General features: G+C 47.0%; 1 protein-coding gene across 1 annotated transcript in view; it reads left to right on the top strand.

Moving 5' to 3' along the window:
* The window catches only part of NCOA2 (nuclear receptor coactivator 2), a 470775-nt gene that overhangs the window by 181623 nt on the left and 267325 nt on the right, over nucleotides 1-21827 (top strand). The window contains 2 exon segments of the mRNA XM_030215383.1: nucleotides 14174-14275; nucleotides 14391-14531. Coding sequence (XP_030071243.1) covers nucleotides 14174-14275; nucleotides 14391-14531 — 243 coding nt within the window.

Genomic DNA, 21827 nt, shown 5'->3' with positions numbered 1-21827 from the left:
AGCCTTCGGGTGGGTCTCCCCCTACCCTGAGGCCTCCTGCGGTACAGCCCCCCCGAGACCGACCTTCTTCGGCCTCGGCCCCGAGGAAGCGATGGCTGGATTCTACGTCCTCGTCGGTGCCGGGAAGCTCCGGTGACATGCTTCGTTTGAAAAAGTCAAAGAAGCATCGACACCGGTCTCCTTCCCGTATCGGTACCGAGAGCTCTGGGTCGCCGAGGGAGTCGGCACCCAGTAGGCATCGGCACCGAGAGGACCGCTCACCCTCTGTTCAGGAGGTGTCGATGCGCTCCATTTTGGACAGCCCGGAACAGCCTCCACGCCCGGAACAGACTCTGACATCGACACCTGCATCGGTTTCCATGTCTTTCTCTACAGCCGCTCTGCACGAGAGTCTCCAGGCCGTTCTCCCAGAGATCCTGGGAGAGCTGTTGCGCCCTTCCCCTCCGGTACCGGGGGTGCTTGCGCCACCGGTACCGTCGAGTGAGGCGCCGGCTGGCCCCTCGCCCGGGGTGAGGTCTCCGACATCGGTGCCGCTTGCGGTACCGACTGCGGTCGCCTCCCAGGAAGGCTCCCCGACGACGTCAGCGGAGGGAGCTTCGCGGGCGAGGGAGCCTACCTCTCGACGCCCACACCGTGGCCGTGGTTCCACGGAGTCGAGCCGGGCGCGGCTTCAGACACAGGTCCGTGAACTTGTGTCTGATACCGATGGTGAGGCCTCGTGGGAGGAGGAGGAGGACATCAGATATTTCTCTGACGAGGAGTCTGATGGCCTGCCTTCGGATCACACTCCCTCCCCTGAAAGGCAGCTTTCTCCTCCTGAGAGTCTGTCTTTCGCGGCCTTTGTCCGGGAGATGTCTACGGCCATCCCTTTCTCGGTGGTTGTGGAGGACGAGCCCAGGGCTGAAATGTTTGAGCTCCTGGACTATCCTTCTCCACCTAAGGAAGCGTCCACAGTACCCATGCATCATGTCCTAAAAAAGACATTGCTGGCGAACTGGACCAAGCCATTAAGTAATCCCCACATTCCCAAGAAGATCGAGTCCCAGTACCGGATCCATGGGGACCCAGAGCTGATGCGAACTCAGTTGCCTCACGACTCTGGAGTTGTGGATTTGGCCCTAAAGAAGGCTAAGAGTTCTAGGGAGCATGCTTCGGCGCTCCCGGGCAAGGACTCAAGAACCTTAGACTCCTTTGGGAGGAAGGCCTACCATTCTTCTATGCTCGTGGCCAAAATCCAGTCTTACCAGCTCTACACGAGCATACACATGCGGAACAATGTGCGGCAGTTGGCTGGCTTGGTGGACAAGCTCCCCCCTGAGCAAGCCAAGCCTTTTCAGGAGGTGGTCAGGCAGCTGAAGGCGTGCAGAAAATTCCTGGCCAGAGGGGTGTATGACACCTTTGATGTTGCGTCCAGGGCCGCTGCTCAAGGTGTGGTGATGCGCAGACTCTCATGGCTGCGTGCCTCCGACCTGGAGAATAGGATCCAGCAGCGGATTGCGGACTCGCCTTGCCGTTCGGATAATATTTTTGGAGAGAAAGTCGAACAGGTGGTAGAGCAGCTCCACCAGCGGGATAATGCTTTCGACAAGTTCTCCCGCCGGCAGCCTTCAGCTTCTACCTCTGAGGTAGACGATTTTTGGGAGGAAGGAAGACTGTTCCCTACTCTTCTGGTAAGCGTAGGTACAATCCTCCTTCTCGACAGCCTGCGGCCCAGGCTAAGCCCCAGTGCGCTCGCTCTCCTCAGCAAGGCCCCTCGGCTCCTCAGCAAAAGCACGGGACGAGCTTTTGACTGGCTCCAACAGAGCATAGCCGACATCCAAGTGTCAGTGCCGGACGACCTGCTGGTCGGAGGGAGGTTGAAAGTTTTTCACCAAAGGTGGCCTCTCATAACCTCCGATCAGTGGGTTCTCCAAATAGTCCAGCAAGGATACACCCTCAATTTGGCCTCAAAACCTCCAAATTGTCCACCGGGAGCTCAGTCTTACAGCTTCCAACACAAGCAGGTACTTGCAGAGGAACTCTCTGCCCTTCTCAGTGCCAATGCGGTCGAGCCCGTGCCATCCGGGCAGGAAGGGCTGGGATTCTATTCCAGGTACTTCCTTGTGGAAAAGAAAACAGGGGGGATGCGTCCCATCCTAGACCTAAGGGCCCTGAACAAATATCTCATAAAAGAAAAGTTCAGGATGCTTTCCCTGGGCACCCTTCTCCCCATGATTCATGAAAACGATTGGCTATGCTCTCTGGACTTGAAGGACGCTTACACTCACATCCCGATACTGCCAGCTCACAAGACAGTATATGCTATTTCAGCTGGGCACACGTCACTTCCAGTACTGTGTGCTACCCTTTGGGCTCGCCTCTGCGCCCAGAGTGTTCACGAAGTGCTTGGCTGTAGTAGCGGCGGCACTTCGCAGGCTGGGGGTACACGTGTTCCCATATTTCGACGATTGGCTGGTGAAGAACACATCCGAGGCAGGAGCTCTACAGTCCATGCAGATGACTATTCGCCTCCTGGAGCTACTGGGGTTTGTGATAAATTATCCAAAGTCCCACCTTCTCCCAGTGCAGAAACTCGAATTCATAGGAGCTCTGCTGGATTCTCGGATGGCCGGTGCCTATCTCCCAGAGGCGAGAGCCAACAACTTGTTGTCCCTCGTCTCGCGGGTGCGAGCGTCCCAGCAGATCACAGCTCGGCAGATGTTGAGATTGCTGGGCCACATGGCCTCCACAGTTCATGTGACTCCCATGGCCCGCCTTCACATGAGATCTGCTCAATGGACCCTAGCTTCCCAGTGGTTTCAGGCTGCTGGGGATCTAGAGGACGTGATCCACCTGTCCACGAGTTTTCTCAAATCCCTGTTTTGGTGGACGATTCGGTCCAATTTGACTCTGGGACGTCCTTTCCAAATTCCTCAGTGCTGACTACGGATGCGTCTCTCCTGGGGTGGGGCGCTCATGTCGATGGGCTTCACACCCAAGGAAGCAGGTCCCTCCAGGAACGCGATCTGCAGATCAATCTTCTGGAGTTACGAGCGGTCTGGAACGCTCTGAAGGCTTTCAGAGATCGGCTGTCCCACCAAATTATCCAAATTCAGACAGACAACCAGGTTGCCATGTATTACATCAACAAGCAGGGGGGGCACCGGATCTCGTCCCCCGTGTCAGGAAGCAGTCAGCATGTGGCTCTGGGCTCGCCGTCACGGCATGGTGCTCCAAGCCACATATCTGGCAGGCGTAAACAACAGTCTGGCCGACAGGTTGAGCAGGATTATGCAACCTCACGAGTGGTCGCTCAATTCCCGTGTAGTGCGACAGATCTTCCAGGTGTGGGGCACCCCCTTGGTAGATCTCTTCGCATCTCGAGCCAACCACAAAGTCCCTCAGTTCTGTTCCAGGCTTCAGGCCCACGGCAGACTGGCATCGGATGCCTTCCTCCTGGACTGGGGGGGAGGGTCTGCTGTATGCTTATCCTCCCATACCTCTGGTGGGGAAGACTTTGTTGAAACTCAAGCAAGACCGAGGCACCATGATTCTGATTGCTCCTTTTTGGCCGCGTCAGATCTGGTTCCCTCTCCTTCTGGAGTTGTCCTCCGAAGAACCGTGGAGATTGGAGTGTTTTCCCGACCCTCATCACCCAGAACGAAGGGGCGCTTCTGCATCCCAACCTCCGGTCTCTGGCTCTCACGGCCTGGATGTTGAGAGCGTAGACTTTGCCTCTTTGGGTCTGTCAGAGGGTGTCTCCCGCATCTTGCTTGCTTCCAGGAAAGATTCCACTAAAAGGAGTTACTTCTTTCTATGGAGGAGGTTTGCCGTCTGGTGTGACAGCAAGGCCCTAGATCCTCGCTCTTGTCCTACACAGACCCTGCTTGAATACCTTCTGCACTTGTCTGAGTCTGGTCTCAAGACCAACTCTGTAAGGGTTCATCTTAGTGCAATCAGTTCATACCATTACCGTGTGGAAGGTAAGCCGATCTCAGGACAGCCTTTAGTTGTTCGCTTCATGAGAGGCTTGCTTTTGTCAAAGCCCCCTGTCAAGCCTCCTACAGTGTCATGGGATCTCAATGTTGTTCTCACCCAGCTGATGAAACCTCCTTTTGAGCCACTGAACTCCTGCCATCTGAAGTACTTGACCTGGAAGGTCATTTTCTTGGTGGCAGTTACTTCAGCTCGTAGAGTCAGTGAGCTTCAGGCCCTGGTAGCCCAGGCCCCTTACACCAAATTTCATCACAACAGAGTAGTCTTCCGCACTCACCCTAAGTTCTTGCCAAAGGTGGTGTCGGAGTTCCATCTGAACCAGTCAATTGTCTTGCCAACATTCTTTCCCCGTCCTCATTCCTGCCCTGCTGAACGTCAGCTGCACACATTGGACTGCAAGAGAGCATTGGCCTTCTACCTGGAGCGGACACAGCCCAACAGACAGTCCGCCCAATTGTTTGTTTCTTTTGATCCCAACAAGAGGGGAGTGGCTGTGGGGAAACGCACCATATCCAATTGGCTAGCAGATTGCATTTCCTTCACTTACGCCCAGGCTGGGCTGGCTCTTGAGGGTCATGTCACGGCTCATAATGTTAGAGCCATGGCAGCGTCGGTAGCCCACTTGAAGTCAGCCACTATTGAAGAGATTTGCAAAGCTGCGACGTGGTCATCTGTCCACACATTCACATCTCATTACTGCCTGCAACAGGATACCCGACGCGACAGTCGGTTCGGGCAGTCAGTGCTTCAGAATCTGTTCGGGGTTTAGAATCCAACTCCACCCCCCTAGGCCCATGTTTATTCTGTTCCAGGCTGCACTCTCAGTTAGTTGGATAAATTGTTAGGTCAATCTCAGTTATGTCCTCGCCGTTGCGAGGCCCAATTGACCATGGTGGTTGTTTTGAGTGAGCCTGGGGGCTAGGGATACCCATCAGTGAGAACAAGCAGCCTGCTTGTCCTCGGAGAAAGCGAATTCTTACATACCTGTAGAAGGTATTCTCTGAGGACAGCAGGCTGATTGTTCTCACAAACCCGCCCGCCTCCCCTTTGGAGTTGTCTTCCCTTGCCTTTGTTTTGCTACACATGGGACTGACGAACACGATCCGGTTCGGGCGGGAAGACGGCCGCGCATGCGCGGTGCGCATTGGCGCGCGAGGACTAGCAAAGGCCTTTGCTAGGAAAGTGTTTCCGATTGGAGGGGCTGCCGTGGACGTCACCCATCAGTGAGAACAATCAGCCTGCTGTCCTCGGAGAATACCTTCTACAGGTATGTAAGAATTCGCTTTCTCCGAGGACAAGCAGGCTGCTTGTTCTCACTGATGGGGCATTCGCTGTAACACGTCATCAGCAAAAAGAGCAATGAGATGTTCCACTCCCCCTACCTGACTCTCCGAATATCTGGATGTTGACGTATCAGTTCTGCCAAAGGCTCTATATAAAGTGCAAATAGAAGGGGTGACAGGGGACACCCCTGCCAAGTCTCTCTACCAATGGTAAAAGACAGGAAGTATAAGATCCATTAATACGGAGACAAGCCTTCAGAGCACTGTAAAATGCAGCTATCCAAGAAAATTTGCCTCAAAACCCATTTGATGCATCACCCCTTGCAAGAAGGTCTGGCTAACTCTATCAAATGCCTTCTCCATATCTACCCCTAAGTAAACCACGCTAGATGAGGAGCGCTGAGCCTCCCAGATCAAGTGAAGGGTGCGTCGAATGTTATCACCTACCTGTCGCCTAGGTATAAAACCCGTAGCCAGAAGGTTGCTAGGCTGTATAGAGAGAGGTGTGACCAGCAGAAGAAAAGAGGTGTTGATGCCTCTGTATAAGTCGTTGGTGAGGCCCCACCTGGAGTATTGTGTTCAGTTCTGGAGGCCGTACCTTGCTAAGGATGTAAAAAAAATGGAAGCGGTGCAAAGAAAAGCTACGAGAATGGTATGGGATTTGCGTTACAAGACATATGAGGAGAGACTTGCGGACCTGAACATGTATACCCTGGAGGAAAGAAGAAACGGGTGATATGATACGTTCAAATATTTGAAAGGTATTAATCCGCAAATGAACCTTTTCCAGAGATGGGAGGGCGGTAGAACGAGAGGACATGATATGAGAGTGAAGGGGGCCAGACTCAAGAAAAATGTCAGGAAGTATTTTTTCACGGAGAGAGTGGTAGATACTTGGAATGCCCTCCCGCGGGAGGTGGTGGAGATGAAAACGGTAACGGAATTCAAGCATGCGTGGGATAAACATAAAGGAATCCTGTGCAGAAGGAATGGATCCTCAGAAGCTTAGCCGAGATTGGGAGGTGGGGCTGGTGTTTGGGTGGTGGGGCTAGTTCTGGGCAAGACTTCTACTGTCTGTGTCCTGAAAGTGGGGCTAGTTCTGGGCAAGACTTCTACGGTCTGTGTCCTGAAAATGGCAGATACAAATCAAGGTAAGGTATACACAAGAAGTAGCACATATGAGTTTATCTTGTTGGGCAGACTAGATGGATCGTGCAGGTCTTTTTCTGCCGTCATCTACTGTGTTACTATATGAACCAACTTCTGTAATACCCTAGCCAGTCTACTGGTCAAAACGTTGGCAAATATCTTGGCGTGAACATTTAGGAGAGATATGGGTCTCTTAGCCACATGTATAGATGGATCCTTCCCTGGTTTTGGCAATACAGTTACCCCTGCTTCAGCCATGGATGGTGGCAAATGGTGCCCTTCAAGTACCCCATTCCTGCTTAAGCCATGGATGGTGGCAGGCAGTTCCTGTGGGGTTCCCATGGAAGTGTATGCTGCACTACCGAGTACCAAGTTCTTTGAGCGCTGTCTCCTCCTCCTTGCTTTAACATCACAGATGTGGAAAGCCTACATTAAGGAGGTGGTAGAGATACAAATGGTGACGAAATTAAAAAAGGCATGGGATGAACACAGGATCTCTATTTAGAAAATGGAAGTTATAAAAAACCTAAACTTAAATGGCTGCATGTGTGTGGATGTGTCGTGTGACACTTACATGGTGACTCTGGCTGTGATGAACTAGGGCTGATACCGGGAGACCTGTACGATCTGTATCTCATATATGGCAATCTGGTTTTGGATGGGCTGGAAAGGGTTTAGACAGCAACCTTAGTGGCTGGAACATGAGGACAGTGCTGGACAGACTTTTACGGTCTGTGTCCTGCAAATGAGAAGATGTATAGGCTGGAGTGCGCTTTGAGGGCAACTCCAGCAGTTGGCACATAAGGATAGGGCCAGGCAGACTTCTATGGTCTATGTCCCAGAAACACCGCAGAAAGACCATAATCAAGTATATAATATCACATTCATTGTTGATTTAATCATGAATTGATAATGATTGTGACTATTGGGCAGACTGGATGGACCGATCCGTTTTTTATTTGCTGTCATTTACTATTACTATTAATCCTCTCTGCTTCTGGGCTGATGTGCAGACCTCAGCTCTGACATAGGCAAAAGCATCAGATGTCACCTGGCCTACTAGCGCGTGCATGTGGTGATCTCTTAGAACACAGTGCCAGTGAATCAGAGAATTCTTATATGTGCGCACCAGAGTGTTCCAACTTCTGTTCCTTCCTTGCCTGCAGTGCTGCAGTTCAAACCCAGAGACTGAGAGTGCCGACAGGAATTTTTTAAAATGTACCATTAAATTCTTGTGGGTGAGGACAGGTTAAATTCTTGTGGGGATGGGTTAGATTCCCCACAGGGATGGACGGGGATGGGTTGGATTCCAGTGGGGACGGGCGGGGACAGGTTGGATTTCTGTCTCCATGCAACTCTCTGTCTCCTAACTGCCACACAAAGTTTTTATAAAATCTTGCTGTAAATCCATCAAGGTCAGGGCCTCCCCATTCTGAAGTCTGTGAATAACCCCTGCACCTCCCCCAATCTAATTGGCTCATCCAGCTGTACACACTCTGGCTCAGTAAGTTGTGAAAGAGGGTCAGAGTCCAAATAGTGGTCTTCGCGGAAGCTGACTCTCCATCTGTTGTTCTATACAAGTTCTGGTAATATATTAAAATACAATTTTGAATCTCAGGATCTGTATACTGCCATCACCCCTCACTTGTGAAGACATCACTCTCCGCGCCTGAAGATAATGAGCAAGCATTGCGCTTGATTTATTCGCAAATTCAAAAAAAACTTTGCTTCTGTCATCTGGAGTTGTGCAAGCTCCCCACTCACCTTTCGTAAATCTTGCAATACCTGATGTGTGGGTGACCTCTTATGTTGACTCTCAAATTCCAGTAATCTACTCCATAATTGAAGTGAGAACTGCTCTCGTTCCCTCTTCCTCTGAGCCCCCCACTTGACAAAGGTCCCCTGTATCACCGCCTTCAGTGTAGCCCACAAATCACCATCATTCACTTCCCCATTATTAGTCCGTCTAAAATCCTGAATAGTTTGGCAAACTACTTTCCTTACCTGCTCGTCGCCCAATAAGGACTCATTAAGTCTCCAGAACCCCCACCCTTCTTGACTTCCCCATCCTCCTAAACTTGATCCACACAGGAGCATGATTTGTTATCTGTTTGCTTCCAGTATTAGCCTCACCCAACGTACCCCACATATTCCGATGAATCCAAATCCCATTAGTACAGATATATATTTGTGTAGCATGTGAATAGAAGGTATAGTTGTGTTGTACTCCATTAACCTCCAGCAATCCACCACTTCTAAAGCCTTCAAAAAACGAAGTAACTCTTTACAATTAGGCCCACTGTAATGCCCTTCCCCAGTGGAGTGATCCAGAAGCACATCAGGTGCTACATTAAAATCTCCAGCTACCACCACCTCCTCTCCTTTAGCAAACCCCTGAATCTCCCCCGGGAGTGTTCGAAAGATATCTGCCTGAGCCATATTTGGAGCGTACAAATTATTCAGTGTAAGTTCCTTGCCTTGTAGCAACCCTTGTAGCGCCACACATCAACTACTCGAGTCTTTAAACACCTGTTGTGTAGTAAACCACAAATTCTACCGAAGCAGTATTGCTACACCCCAGTGTGCTTACCCTCTTTACCCTTATGTACCACCACCTCACCAAAGGGCCACGGTTTAACACATGGGCATCTCGGGATTGCAGATGGGCTTTCTGCAAATATACAGCATCCCACTGTAAGCTCCTTGATTCTTTAAAAACCACACTGCATTTTCCCAGATTATTAGCCCATTTACATTCCAGGCCCCAACCACAACTTCTCTTCTTGCCCCCTCCTTCACCCCAACAGAACTGCTAGAGGAGTTAAAACCCACCGTTAGCACATTATGCAGACCCTTGCCCATTGTCTTCCCCAAACCTTAACCCACCCCTATCCACCCCATCCCCTCCATTGAAACTGCTGATCTCTTCTTCCCTGTCAGATCATCCAACCCCAGAGGAATTGACTAACACACCAGAAGGCATGCAATCCCTCCAAATTCCCAGATCACAACCATTTGCATTCCATTTCCATAACCCCTCTTCCCGTTCAATAGGTCACACTCATACCATTGCTCTTTCGATTTTATGCGTGCACTCACCCCATTCAGCCCAATACATCAAATATGCCAGTAACTTTGCTAACTACAACCCCAAAACAGCAAATCTAATTGCAGTTAGCTCTCCTTCCCTTAAAAGTCAAATCCCCTAACCCCTCCACCTCCCATCTCCCCTCCTCCACACAAATTTAGCTTCTCCATCCATCAACTCCTCAACTTGAATCCCCAAAGAGAAGAAATGGATAGGAGGGACAGGAGAAGAAAAGGAGCACAAAGAGATGAGGAATTGAGTCATTGAATAAAGTGGTACTTTGAAATCTTATCTCCCGTTCTCCTGGAGTCATTGGTCCACTTCCCACTCTCTCTGTACTGAATAATAAAACACCAGGTAAAAATTCACATTTTACCCCCAAAATACTCAGAAAAATAACGCTAATTTGTCCATCCAGCATTATGAAAGCAATCAGGTCACATGTTTCTGTTGTTTCTTCCCACGGGCTATGAACTGTTGCCACGCCGAGTCTGCTCTGGGTTCCGATACCACCACTGCTGACTTAGCCGGTTCCAGTACATTCTCGTAGCCCAGAGCCCACAACTCTGACCAGGCTTCCTCCGGTGTCTTCACTTTCTGTAATTATCCCACCACCGTAAGCCAAACTGCCAAGGGAAAAAGCCATTGATAGTGAACCCCCCTGTGTGTTTGCATATACTGGGTAATTTCTCGGAAAGATCTGCATTTTTTTGGAGGGTGGACCACGCCAAGACTTGATACACTCCTATTGTATAGTTTTTCCAAAAAGTTTTGGGTTGTTTTCGCGCTTTAGCTAAAATTTGCTCCATAGAGTAATCCGCAAAACAAACTGTAATATCTCTTGGCGCAGATTCATATACCGAGCCCAAAGCCCTATGAGCCCTCTGAATGTGAAAGTCCACTAGTCTCCAGCCGGGCTTAGCACGTAAGGGCAAAATTCCTATTACTGCTCTGTTTCAGGATTACCTTTGAATTGCAAGTTGCATCTTCTGGACCTATTTTTCAGGTCTTCCACTTGCTCTCATAGCTCCTGGCATAAAGGAAGCCCTTCCCTCTTTATTTAATGCTTCCACTGCATTTCACAAAACAAAAGGAGCAAGTTCCCACCAGCTATCTTCTTCTTTTGATGTAGGCACAGGAAAAAAAAGATGTTAAAAGCTCCCAGGTCTCAACCTAATTAAATGATTTTTTTCAAAATTGTACTTACAAATAGTAAGTTTGATTGTTAAGCACCTGATACTCATAACATAACCCCAAGAAGTTAAACTTGGCATGCACTGCAACACTAGAGAAATTAAAAATAGAAATGCATTTCCTTTACTAGCGAACACAATACAAAGACATTTGCTATGCACATTTCCAAATGCTAACATATTCCATTCAATACAATCAAAATAAAAATGTTTTTTTTTCCTATCTTTATCTGGACATTTTATTTTTCCATCATGTTGGTTCCAGTTTCTCTTTTCTACTTTTCTGTGTGTCTTCTGCTAATTCTCCTTCAAGCGGCAGCTGTCCATATGTCTCTTGTTCCATTCCATCACTACACCTATCTTTGACATATTGATCTTTTCTTTTTAGCTCTTTCCTCTCTTTTTCTTTACTGCCTTTCTGTTCCTTCAAATTTCACCCTCTTTCTCATCCCTCTTCTTTTTACTTTTCAGCTACATATCAAATTCCATCTCCTTCTCTCACCCTCTAGCTCTCCTACTACCCATCTCACTCCTTCCCCCAGCCTTCCATTCCCTTTCATTTTTAATCAGCTTCACATATATTTCTACCCCCTGTAATCATTATCCTCCTCTCATTCATTTCCTTGCCACCCCCCCAGTTTGGCCTCTCCCACATAGTTTCTCCATTTCCAGCATCTTCCTCCCTTCACTCTTGTAACCCAGCACCTGCTCTCTCTTTCTGCCCTCCCCACCCTTTGTAGCCTGGCATCTCCCTGTCCCTTCCACTCCCCCTCAGCATCTTCCAGTCCCTTCTGTCTTCCCTCCTGCCCCATGATCCAGCATTTTTCTCTCTCTCTCTCTTCCCTCCAATTGTCCAGGATCTTTCCTTCACTCCTTTCTGGCCCTGGATCCAACATCTTCCTCTTTCTCCCTTCCCCCTCCTGTGCATCTCTCTCCCTTTCTCTCTTCCACCCCAATGTTCACATCTCTCTTCCCTCCTCCCTTTCGCCCCCTGTCCACATCTCTCTCGCTCTCTCTCGTGCCCCAGGTCCAACATCTTTCTTCCTCCCCCTCCCCATGCAGCATCTCCCTCACTCCCACCTCCATGTCAAACACTTCTCCCTCTCTCTCCCTATGCATCTCTCCCGCCCTTCACCCCTATGTCCAACATGTCGTCCTCCTCCCTCCCCATCCCACCTACAACAATCCTCTCTCCTCAAAACCATGCATCATCTCACCCTCCCACCCCATCCCCAGAAATTCTCCCTGTCTCTAACTCCACACCCCATGCAGGATCTCTCTCTCCATCTATAGCCAACAATTAACCCCCCCCCCATATGCAGTACCTTGGTCCTTCCCATTCAATCTCGTCCCTCCTCTCCACACCCATGCATTTCTCTATAGCACCTTTTTCCTTTCCTTTCCTTCCCTCCCCTCCATCCCCATGTATTTCTCTGCAGCACCTCTTTCCTTTCCTTCTCTCCCCCCATGCGTTTCTCTGCTAGCGAGAATCGCTCCCCTGCCCCCATCTACCTTCACTGGAGGTAGATGGGGGCAGTCGAGTGATTCTCACTGGCAGAGAAATGTCCACAAAGATTTCCGTCAAAGGGTTAACGCTGGCAGAGAAGGTCCTTCACAAAGATTTCTGTCAAAGGTTTACCATCGGCAGCAGCAGTGATTCTCAGACACTACCTGCCTGTGGTGAACCCGGAAGCCTCCCCCCTCTGAAGTGTTCCGCGCAGGCAAAAAAAAAAAAAAAGGACGTTGCATCGAGAGGGTTCTGCGGTACGCAGCAGCAGAGGGGTGGCTTCTGGGTTAGCCGTGGGCAGTATGTCAGAATCGCTTACGGAGGTAACTCTTTGATAGAAATATTTGTGAGTGAAGGGAGGGAGATGCAGGACTGCAGAAGCCCCCGGAGCCCAGCCTACTCTCCCTATGCCAGTGTTTGCAAGAATACAGAGCCACTGTGTGGGCCTGAGCCCAAATTGGGTGGACCCAGGCCCACCCGTGGCTACGCCCCTGCGAAGTGCCTGTGTAAACGTGATTTAGTTTGAGTGGCATGAATTATTTGCCAGTTAATATGATCTAAATCTTGTCGTGTAACACCATGTTAGTAAAATGTAAAAACAAAAAATCCGTAAACTAATATATAATACTGCTTAAATGATTAAACATGAATATTTAGCCCTATTATCTTAAGCCCTATTTCTTTCACTCATCACACTCATTCACTATATTACTCCATAAAATTTCACTATTCAAGTGCTTACTTAACAGCTGCAAGTACATACAATATATCAAAATATTGTGCAATCACGCATTTGCTGTAACATTTAAATCAGGTAAACATCAGCATATTGCTACTAAGCATAAAGCATTAAAGTGTCCAAGTGCATCGCTTGAAAACAATTGTCCAAATCAAAGCAAAAATAGTACTCCTTTATCTTTCCTTCGTCTGTTGACTCAATGTTCAAACTGTCATGAATTAATGTTCATACTGCTTTCCAGACTGTCCAGCTGGTGCTATATAGTTGCTGCAAAAAAAAGTTCTGTATTTGCCTCACAACGCTGCAGTGCACCTAATATGTTGTACAACTCTCTTTCAGAGTATATCTTCATTTTTGCCACTTTCAGTAACATCATTCTTTCACAGCGGATAGAAAACCCCGCTCCAAGTGTTGTAAACCCGACGCTATCAAAGCGTTTCACCGCTAGGCATCATCAGGGGTTTAAACTGAAAGGACAAAAAGATAAACCCATGGGCTTTTCCTATATACACTACCTCTCTGAATATCTATGAGATACATTTTCATGTGGAGAAAGACTATTTATTGAAGGATGCATGAGGGTAACGGAATTCAAACATGCGTGGGATAAACATAAAGGAATCCTTCTCAGAAGGAAGGGATCCCCAGAAGCTTAGCCGGTGGTGGGAGGCAGGGCTGGTGGTTGGGAGGTGGGGATAGTGCTGGGCAGACTTATACGGTCTGTGCCAGAGCTGGTGGTTGGGAGGTGGGGATAGTGCTGGGCAGACTTATACGGTCTGTGCCCTGAAAAAGACAGGTACAAATCAAGGTAAGGTATACACAAAAAATGGCACATGTGAGTTTATCTTGTTGGGCAGACTGGATGGACCGTGCAGGTCTTTTTCTGCCGTCATCTACTATGTTACTATTATATATGTATTTTTAAGATACTAGTTCTTTCGTGGATAACCTTTGTGCTACAGATCATGACAAGTTATTAAAGCTATTTTTCATCTTTTGCCACAGTATGCTTATATTATAGTAAATTTTAAGTTCAATTATTAATCCTGTTTCGGAAATATAATAAGAAATGTTGGACCCTTTGGAACCATTTTTTTAAGGGTTTTTCTTACTGAAAAGAATATGCCAGAGATTACTCCCCTTATTTGGCAAATTGAACCAATGTTTCTGTTGTTGTGACATGTAGAAAATGTTTTTCTCATAAAGGTAAATTAATAAATATAAAACTTTCATTTTAAGATTTGCAGTCTTGCTTGATCTGTGTAGCGAGACGAGTTCCAATGAAAGAAAGGACTTTTCTTCCCTCTTCTGAGAGCTTCACTACTCGTCAGGACTTGCAAGGTACATGAAAGAGTAAGGGGAAAATTTGTAATTTTTGAAGGGGAGAAACATTGAGGTTAATAGCTGTTCTTTGTATCCTCTAAACCATGAACGAAATTGACCTGTGTAATTCTAGGGAAGATTACCTCTTTGGATACAACCACAATGAGAACAGCAATGAAACCAGGTTGGGAGGATTTGGTTCGAAGATGTATTCAAAAATTCCATTTACAGCATGAAGGGGAGCTCTCATTTGCCAAGAGACATCATCAAGAAGGTATATTTTTCATTCTTCCTTTGACATCCTTTTAATACATACAATTCCTTCTTGTCTTTCACTACTACCGTTTGCTAACTTATATTATTTCTTTTTCTTTATGAGAAAAAAGGGGCTAGGGATTGTACGATTTGCTTCTAGAACTCGCTAGATTTAGGACTAAGTACAGTGAAGGTATCTGCTGTCAGTGTCCAGAATTACTCCCTTTTCTCTACTTTCTTCTCATATGACTAACTATCTAAGATCACACTGGTTCACCTTCCTGACTAGTTTATTTTAAAATGATACATTTTTAATGTTACGTAAAATAATTATAATTCAGAACAGCATATGGCATCTCTTACATAGACCATGCTCTGTTCTTCATAAACTATTCCCCCAACTAACTTTCTGCCTCCTTTCCTTCCCTCTCCAACAGCACTCCAGCGTTAGATTGTCAGTATCATAGAAGTATCCAGCATAGATTCATGGTTTGAATTACACGTTGAGAATTGTGCTTCAGGAGCTATATTGGGCTACCTTACCACATAGGGTTCAAGTCTCCTAGAGCACTTTTGTCTACCTGAGAACAATTTTCTTGTATTCATTCTTTTCAAACATTGAAGTTGAACAATATGATTCTTCCCTGTGTCGTATTGGGTGCTTCTGGTAGCATCTAATTAAGAATATATGTTTAATTTGTAACCCCCCCCCCCAAAAAAAAAAAAAAAAAAATTGCAACAACCTTTTCCCTTTAAGAGACACAAATCTTCAAATAGTATAGGCTCCAGAAGCAGTGGGAATGAAAAGTCCGTAGTTAGCCATGAAGCCTATAGCTGTTTACCATACTTGAGCCTGCCATGTGTGGGAAAGTATGGGGTAAAAATGTAATAAATAAATAAATAAAAATACTTTTGACTTTCTGGGCAAGATCATATTGATGCCTTCCTCCCTGCACATCATACATTTATCTTATGCTTGTTAAGCTCTGCAAAGCGAAGTAGTTCTGCAAGTTAAATGTAAACTGTTCCTCTTAAATAATTGTCCTGCTTTAAAAACAAACCTTCAATTTTTCTACTGGCAGACATAGCCTCACTTTTCTCCTGTTCAGTCTAAATTGTCACCCGCTGCACTAAAATTTAGGGTAGCATTTTCTGAAGTGCTACCCATTCCACACACAGGGCCCAAGAGAGAGGCACATCGCTGGAGTCTCAATGCATGGATGAGGCGATGGTGCAAGTAGGAGGGTTTTAGGTTTGTAAGGAACTGGGCAACATTCGGCTCAACCAGGGTGGGACCATGCTGCTGGCATCGGCATTTAAAAAGGAGCTAGATCATCTTTTAAACTAGAACCTGGGGGAAGGCCGACAGTCGTTCAAAAACACATGGTTCGGAACAAGGAATCTTTCAAAGATATCCCCAAAACAGGGAAATAGCTTACCCCGATTTTAGATTGCAAAGAGACCTTAGTAGATCAGGTGTCCTTAAATAAAAATTAGACAAAAGATTGCAAATTAACACTGTCAACTACTGAGCATGATATAAATAGGAACATCAAACATAGTTTGAAATGTCTATATGCGAATGCCAGACGCCTAAAAATAAGATGTGAGAGTTAGAATATATTGCACTAAATCAAAAATTAGATTAATAGACATCTCTGAGACCTGGTGGAAGGAGGATAACCAGTGGGACACTGCCATACCAGGGTACAAATTATATCATAGTGATAGGGTGGATTGAATTGGTAGATAGGTAGCATTGTATGTTAAAGAGGACTTTGAATCAAATAGATTGAAAATTCCTACAGGAAACAAAACACATCTTGGAATCCTATGGATTGAAATTCCATGTGTAAAGGGGAAAAGGATGGTGATAGGAGGGTATTACCCTCTACCTGGCCAGGGTGAACTGACAGATGTAGAAATGCTATCAGAAAATAAGGAGGATAACTAACTGGGCAACACGATAATAATAGGTGATTTCAATTACCCCGGTATTGACTGGGTAAATGTAACATCAGGTCTTTTTAGGGAGGTAAGATTCCTTGACGACATCAAGGATTGCTTTATGGAGCAGCTGGTACAGGAGCCGACAAGAGAAGGAAAAATTCTAAACCTACAGTATTGCCACACTGGGACAGACCAAAGGTCCATCATGCCCTAGTCCTTAGTAGAGTGCAGGAGGTAATAGTGCTAGGGCTGCTTGATAACAGAGATCATACTACGATCAGATTTGATATCGGCTTTGAAGTACACTACAGGAAATCCAATATGTTAGCATTTAACTTTCAAAAAGGAGACTATGATAAAATGAGAAGAACGGTGAAAAAAACAAACTTAGTGGAGCAGCTAAAAAGTGAGGTGAAGGAAGCTATTAGAGCTAAAACAAAATCCTTCAGAAAATGGAAGAAGGAATTGACTGAAAATAATAAGAAACAGCATAAGGAATGTCAAGTCAAATGCAAAGCTCTGATAAGGAACGCAAAAAGGGACTTTGAAAAAAAGATTGCGCTGGAAGCAAAAACACACAGAATTTTTTTATTTATATTAAAAGCAAGAAGCCGGCAAAAAAATCGGTTGGACTGCTAGATGACCGAGGGGTAAAAGGGGCAATCAGGGAAGACAAAGCCGTAGCGGAGCGATTAAATTAATTCTTTGCTTTGGTCTTCACCGAGGAAGATTTGGAAGTGATACCGGTGCCAGAAATGGTATTTGAAGCTGACGAGTCGGAGAAACTGAATGAAGTCTCTGTAAACCTAGAAGATGTAATGGGGCAATTTGACAAATTAAAGAGTAGCAAATCTCTGGACCAGATGGTGTTCATCCCAGAGTACTGATAGAATTGAAAATGAACTTGCGGAACTATTGTTAGTAATATGTAAATTATCTTTAAAATCGAGCATGGTACTGGAAGATTGGAGGGTAGCCCATGTAACGCCAATATTTTAAAAAGGTTCCAGAGGGGACCCGGGAAATTATAGACAGATGAGCCTGATGTCAGTGCCGGGCAAAATGGTAGCGACTATTATAAAGAACAAAATTACAGAGCATGTTCAAAAGCATGGATTAATGAGATACAGTCAACATGGATTTAGTGAATGGAAATGTTGCCTCAATAACCTATTACGTTTCTTTGAAGGGGTGAACAAACATGTGGATAAAGGCAAGCCGGTAGATAGTGTGTATCTGGGTTTTCAAAGGCGTTTCACAAAGTACCTCATGAAAGATTCCAGAGGAAATTGGAGAGAGTCATGGGATAGGAGGTAGTGTCCTATTGTGGGTTAAAAACTGGTTAAAGGATAGAAAACAGATAGGGTTAAATGGTCAGTATTCTCAATGGAGAAGGGTAGATAGTGGTGTTCCTCAGGGTTCTGTGCTGGGACCGCTGCTTTTTAACATATTTATAAATGATCTAAAAATGGGAGTAACTAGTGAGGTAATTAAATTTTCTGACGACAAAAAGTTATTCGAAGTTGTTAAATCGCGAGAGGATTGTGAAAATTTAGAAGAGGACGTTACGAGACTGGGAGACTGGGCACCTAAATGGCAGATGACATTTAATGTGAGCAAGTGCAAAGTGATGCATGTGGGAAAGAGGAACCCGAGCTATAGCTACCTAATGCAAGGTTCCATGTTAGGAGTCACCTACCAAGAAAGGGATCTCGGAGTCGTTGTTGATGATACGTTGAAATGCTTGGCTCAGTGTGCTGCGGCAGCAAAGAGATCAAATAGAATGTTAGGTATTATTAGGAAAGGAATGGAAAACAAAAGTGAGGACTTTATAATGCCTTTGTATCGGTCCATGATTCGACCGCACATCGAATATTGTGTTCAATTCTGGTCGCCGAATCTCAAAAAAGATATAGTGGAATTAGAAAAGGTACAGAGAAGGGCGATGAACCGATAAAGGGGATGGGACAACTTCCCTTTGAGGAAAGGCTGAAGTGTCTAGGGCTCTTTAGCTTGGAGAAGAGATGTCTGAGAGGAGATATAATAGAGGTCTATAAAATAATGAGTGGAGTGGAACAGGTAGGCGTGAATCGTTTGTTTACTGTTTCCAAAAATACTAGGACTAGGGGGCATGCGATGAAGCTATAGTAGTAAATTTAATATGAATTGGAGAAATTTTTTCTTCACTCAACGTGTAGTTAAAGTCTGGAATTCGTTGCCAGAGATTTTGGTAAAGGCGGTTAGCTTAGCGGTGTTTAAAAAGGGTCTGGACGGCTTCCTAAAGGAAAAGTCCATAGACCACTGTTAAATTGACTTGGGAAAATCCACTGCTTATTTCTGGAATAAGCATCATAAAATGTATTGAGCTTTTCAGGGATCTTGCCAGGTATCTGTGACCTGGATTGGCCACTGTTGAAAACAGGATACTGGGCTTGATGGACCTTTGGTCTGTCCAAGTGTGGCAATACTTATGTACTTATAAGATGCCTTGACCCACATTCAAATACATCCCAGTCACAGGAATTATCTGAGATTTTGTGTAGGGAAACACCACTATTAGTACCATGCTCTGTCTTTTGGCCTCTTGTCGGCTTCCAGGGTCTTTACAAAGTCACTATGCAGAGTGAGTGTACGTGTTTCCTTATCTGGATGATTGGCTGGTCAAGAGCACTTCCAGGAAAGGAGCACAGCAATCCATGTGCAATACTGTTTGGGTGTTGCAGCTCCTATGCTTCATTGTCAGTCACCCGAAGTTCTACCTTGAATCTTTCCAGTAATTGGCATTCATTGGAGCCCTGCTTGACTTGACTCAAGCCAGAACTTTCCTACCAGACCTACACATAGTCGCTCTAGTCTCTATAGCGCAGTGATGGCGAACCCTTTCAGACACCGAGTGCCCAAACAGCAACCCAAAATCTAATTATTTATCGCGAAGTGCCGGTACTCATTATGGGCGGGGTCACCCATATGACTCCATCCCTATGATAGCCACACCCTCTTACACCAGCCATGGCGCATATAAACAGACATCATTGAAAACTAGTAAAAAGGCCGTTTCTGGCTGAAATGAAACGGGCGCTAGCAAGGTTTTGCGCGGAGTGTGTATGTTGAGAGAGTGTCTGTGAGAGTGACTGTGTGAGAGTGAGAATGTGCAAGTGTGTGGAGTGTGTCTGTGAGAGAGCGTGTGTGTATGTGAGAATGAGTGTGTGCGAGTGCATATGTAGACAGGGAGTGATCCTTCCCTGTCCCCCCTGTCAGGTGTCAGGACTGGGGGGACTGTGGACAGTCATGAAGGCAGCCCCTACCAAAATAATGAAAGCAAGACCATTTGTATAATCACTGCATTCCAGAGAACAAAATGGAGCAAGTTTCCATATGCTCTCTTTTGCTTTCTGTATTCAGTAGCTGACAGGCTTGCTAGACTTACCTAAAGTGGCTGCAGCTGCAATACACTGAAAAGAAAGCAAGGAAACCTATGCGACGTAGATACGGCACGTACCCTTGGCCTCTGGACGCTCCTCCCTTCTTCTATTGACTTCCCTCTGATAGGTCCGTCATTCGGTGTGACGCTCCTCCCTTTTCCTGTTTCAGTTCCCTTTGATAGGTCAGAGAGGTTGCAGCTGTGACACTTCCTCCTTCTCTGATAGGTCAGGGGGGCAGAGATGTAGTGTGCTTAAAAATGGTTACAGAGCTTCGAACATAAGAACTGTTGAAGCCTCAGAGGTGTGCTTTAGAATGTTGAGGGTGCTTTTTTATGTGCAGATGGGGCTGTGGCTGAGACTGAGGGTGAGTAGTCCGAATAGCCTAGCCTACCAGGAGGACAGGAGTTCAGGACAAATGGAGATTCAGTGAGCTTCAGAAACGTCTGAGGGGGGATTTTATTTCTATAGATATTTATATAGTACTAGGAAAAATGTCCCGTTTCTGAGCGCAATGAAACGGGCGCTAGCAAGGGGCCCCCCTCCCTCACGTCCTCGAGCTACTTGCCTTGTTCGCTGTGGCGTTTCCGTTTCGGCCCTCGTCGAGTGTCATAGCTCTGCCCTCGACGTCATGACGTTTTGACGCGAGGGCGGTGCAGACACTCCAGTGCACACAGGATTATCTCGGGCGCCTTAACTTCCGTGGAGGCTTCAGAACGTTGGGGTTGGCCTTTTATATAGAGAGATAGGAGAAAAAAATAACATGATTTTCTTTCATTATAATAATTTCTGTAAGTTGTTACAGCTCCAGTATACCCAGTGCAAACATAAGACAGCAGATGTAAATTCTCAAATTGGACATATTCCAAACACTAAAATGAAATAAAATGATTTTTTTCTACCTTTGCTGTCTGGTGATTTGTTTTTTCTATCCATATTGATCCTAGTGCTGATTCTGCTGCTCTCTATCTGTTCTCTTAACTCCGTTTTCCAGGGCTTCCTTTCCAATTTATTTCTTTACTTTCCTCCTTTCTTCATTTCTTGCCCTCCATCAATGTCCAGCAACCCTCCTCTCCCCTCCAGTCACAAATGTTCAGCCCCCTCCTCTCCTGTCCAGCCACCCATGTCCGCCACTCTCCTCTCCCCCCCTTCCCTCCCAGGGCAGGCCTCCCTCCCACCCAGCACCAGGCAGGCAGGCCTCCCTACCTCCCACCCAGCACCAGGCACCCCTGCCTCCCACCCAGCACCAGGCCATCCACCCACCCAGCACTCCCACCCAAACACCAGGTCTGCCTCCCTCCCACCCAAGCACCAGGCCACCCACCCAGCACCACTCCCATCCACCCACCAGACCTCCCACCAGGCCTCCCTCCCACCCACCCGGCAGCAGGCACCAGGCCACCCTCCTTCCCACCCACCCACCGTCAAGCATTCCTTCCTCCCTCCCTCCCTCTCACCCGGCACCAGCCCGCCCAGCTTCCATTCCTCCCTCCGAGCAGGAAATTTAAAAGTCTTCCCTTGTCGGGGTTAAGGCAGCGTCAGCAGTAACAGTGAAAAGCGTGCTGCTGGTTCGGCACGCCTTCAGCCTTCCATCTCTCAAACTCTGGTCCCGCCCTCATTTCCTGTTAGGGCGGGACCACAGCTTGTGAGACGGAAGGCTGAAGCGTGCCGAACCAGCAGCATGCTTTTCACTGCTACTGCTGACGCGGCATTAACAGCGACAAGGGAAGACTTTTAAATTTCCTGCTCGGAGGGAGGGATGGAGGCCGGGTGGGCTGGTGCCGGGTGGGAGGGAGGGAGGAAGGAATGCTTGACGCCGGGTGGGAGGGAGGGCTGGAACGGGCTGAGGCGACGGGCGGAGCGTGTGCCAACAGAGAGGGCTCTGCGTGCCCTCTCTGGCACGCATGCCATAGGTTCACCATCACTGCTATAGCGGGAGAAGTTCA

This window comes from Microcaecilia unicolor, chromosome 1 (genome assembly GCF_901765095.1).
Source record: "Microcaecilia unicolor chromosome 1, aMicUni1.1, whole genome shotgun sequence".
Lineage (NCBI taxonomy): Eukaryota > Metazoa > Chordata > Amphibia > Gymnophiona > Siphonopidae > Microcaecilia > Microcaecilia unicolor.
This window is presented reverse-complemented; position numbering and strand designations above follow the sequence as displayed.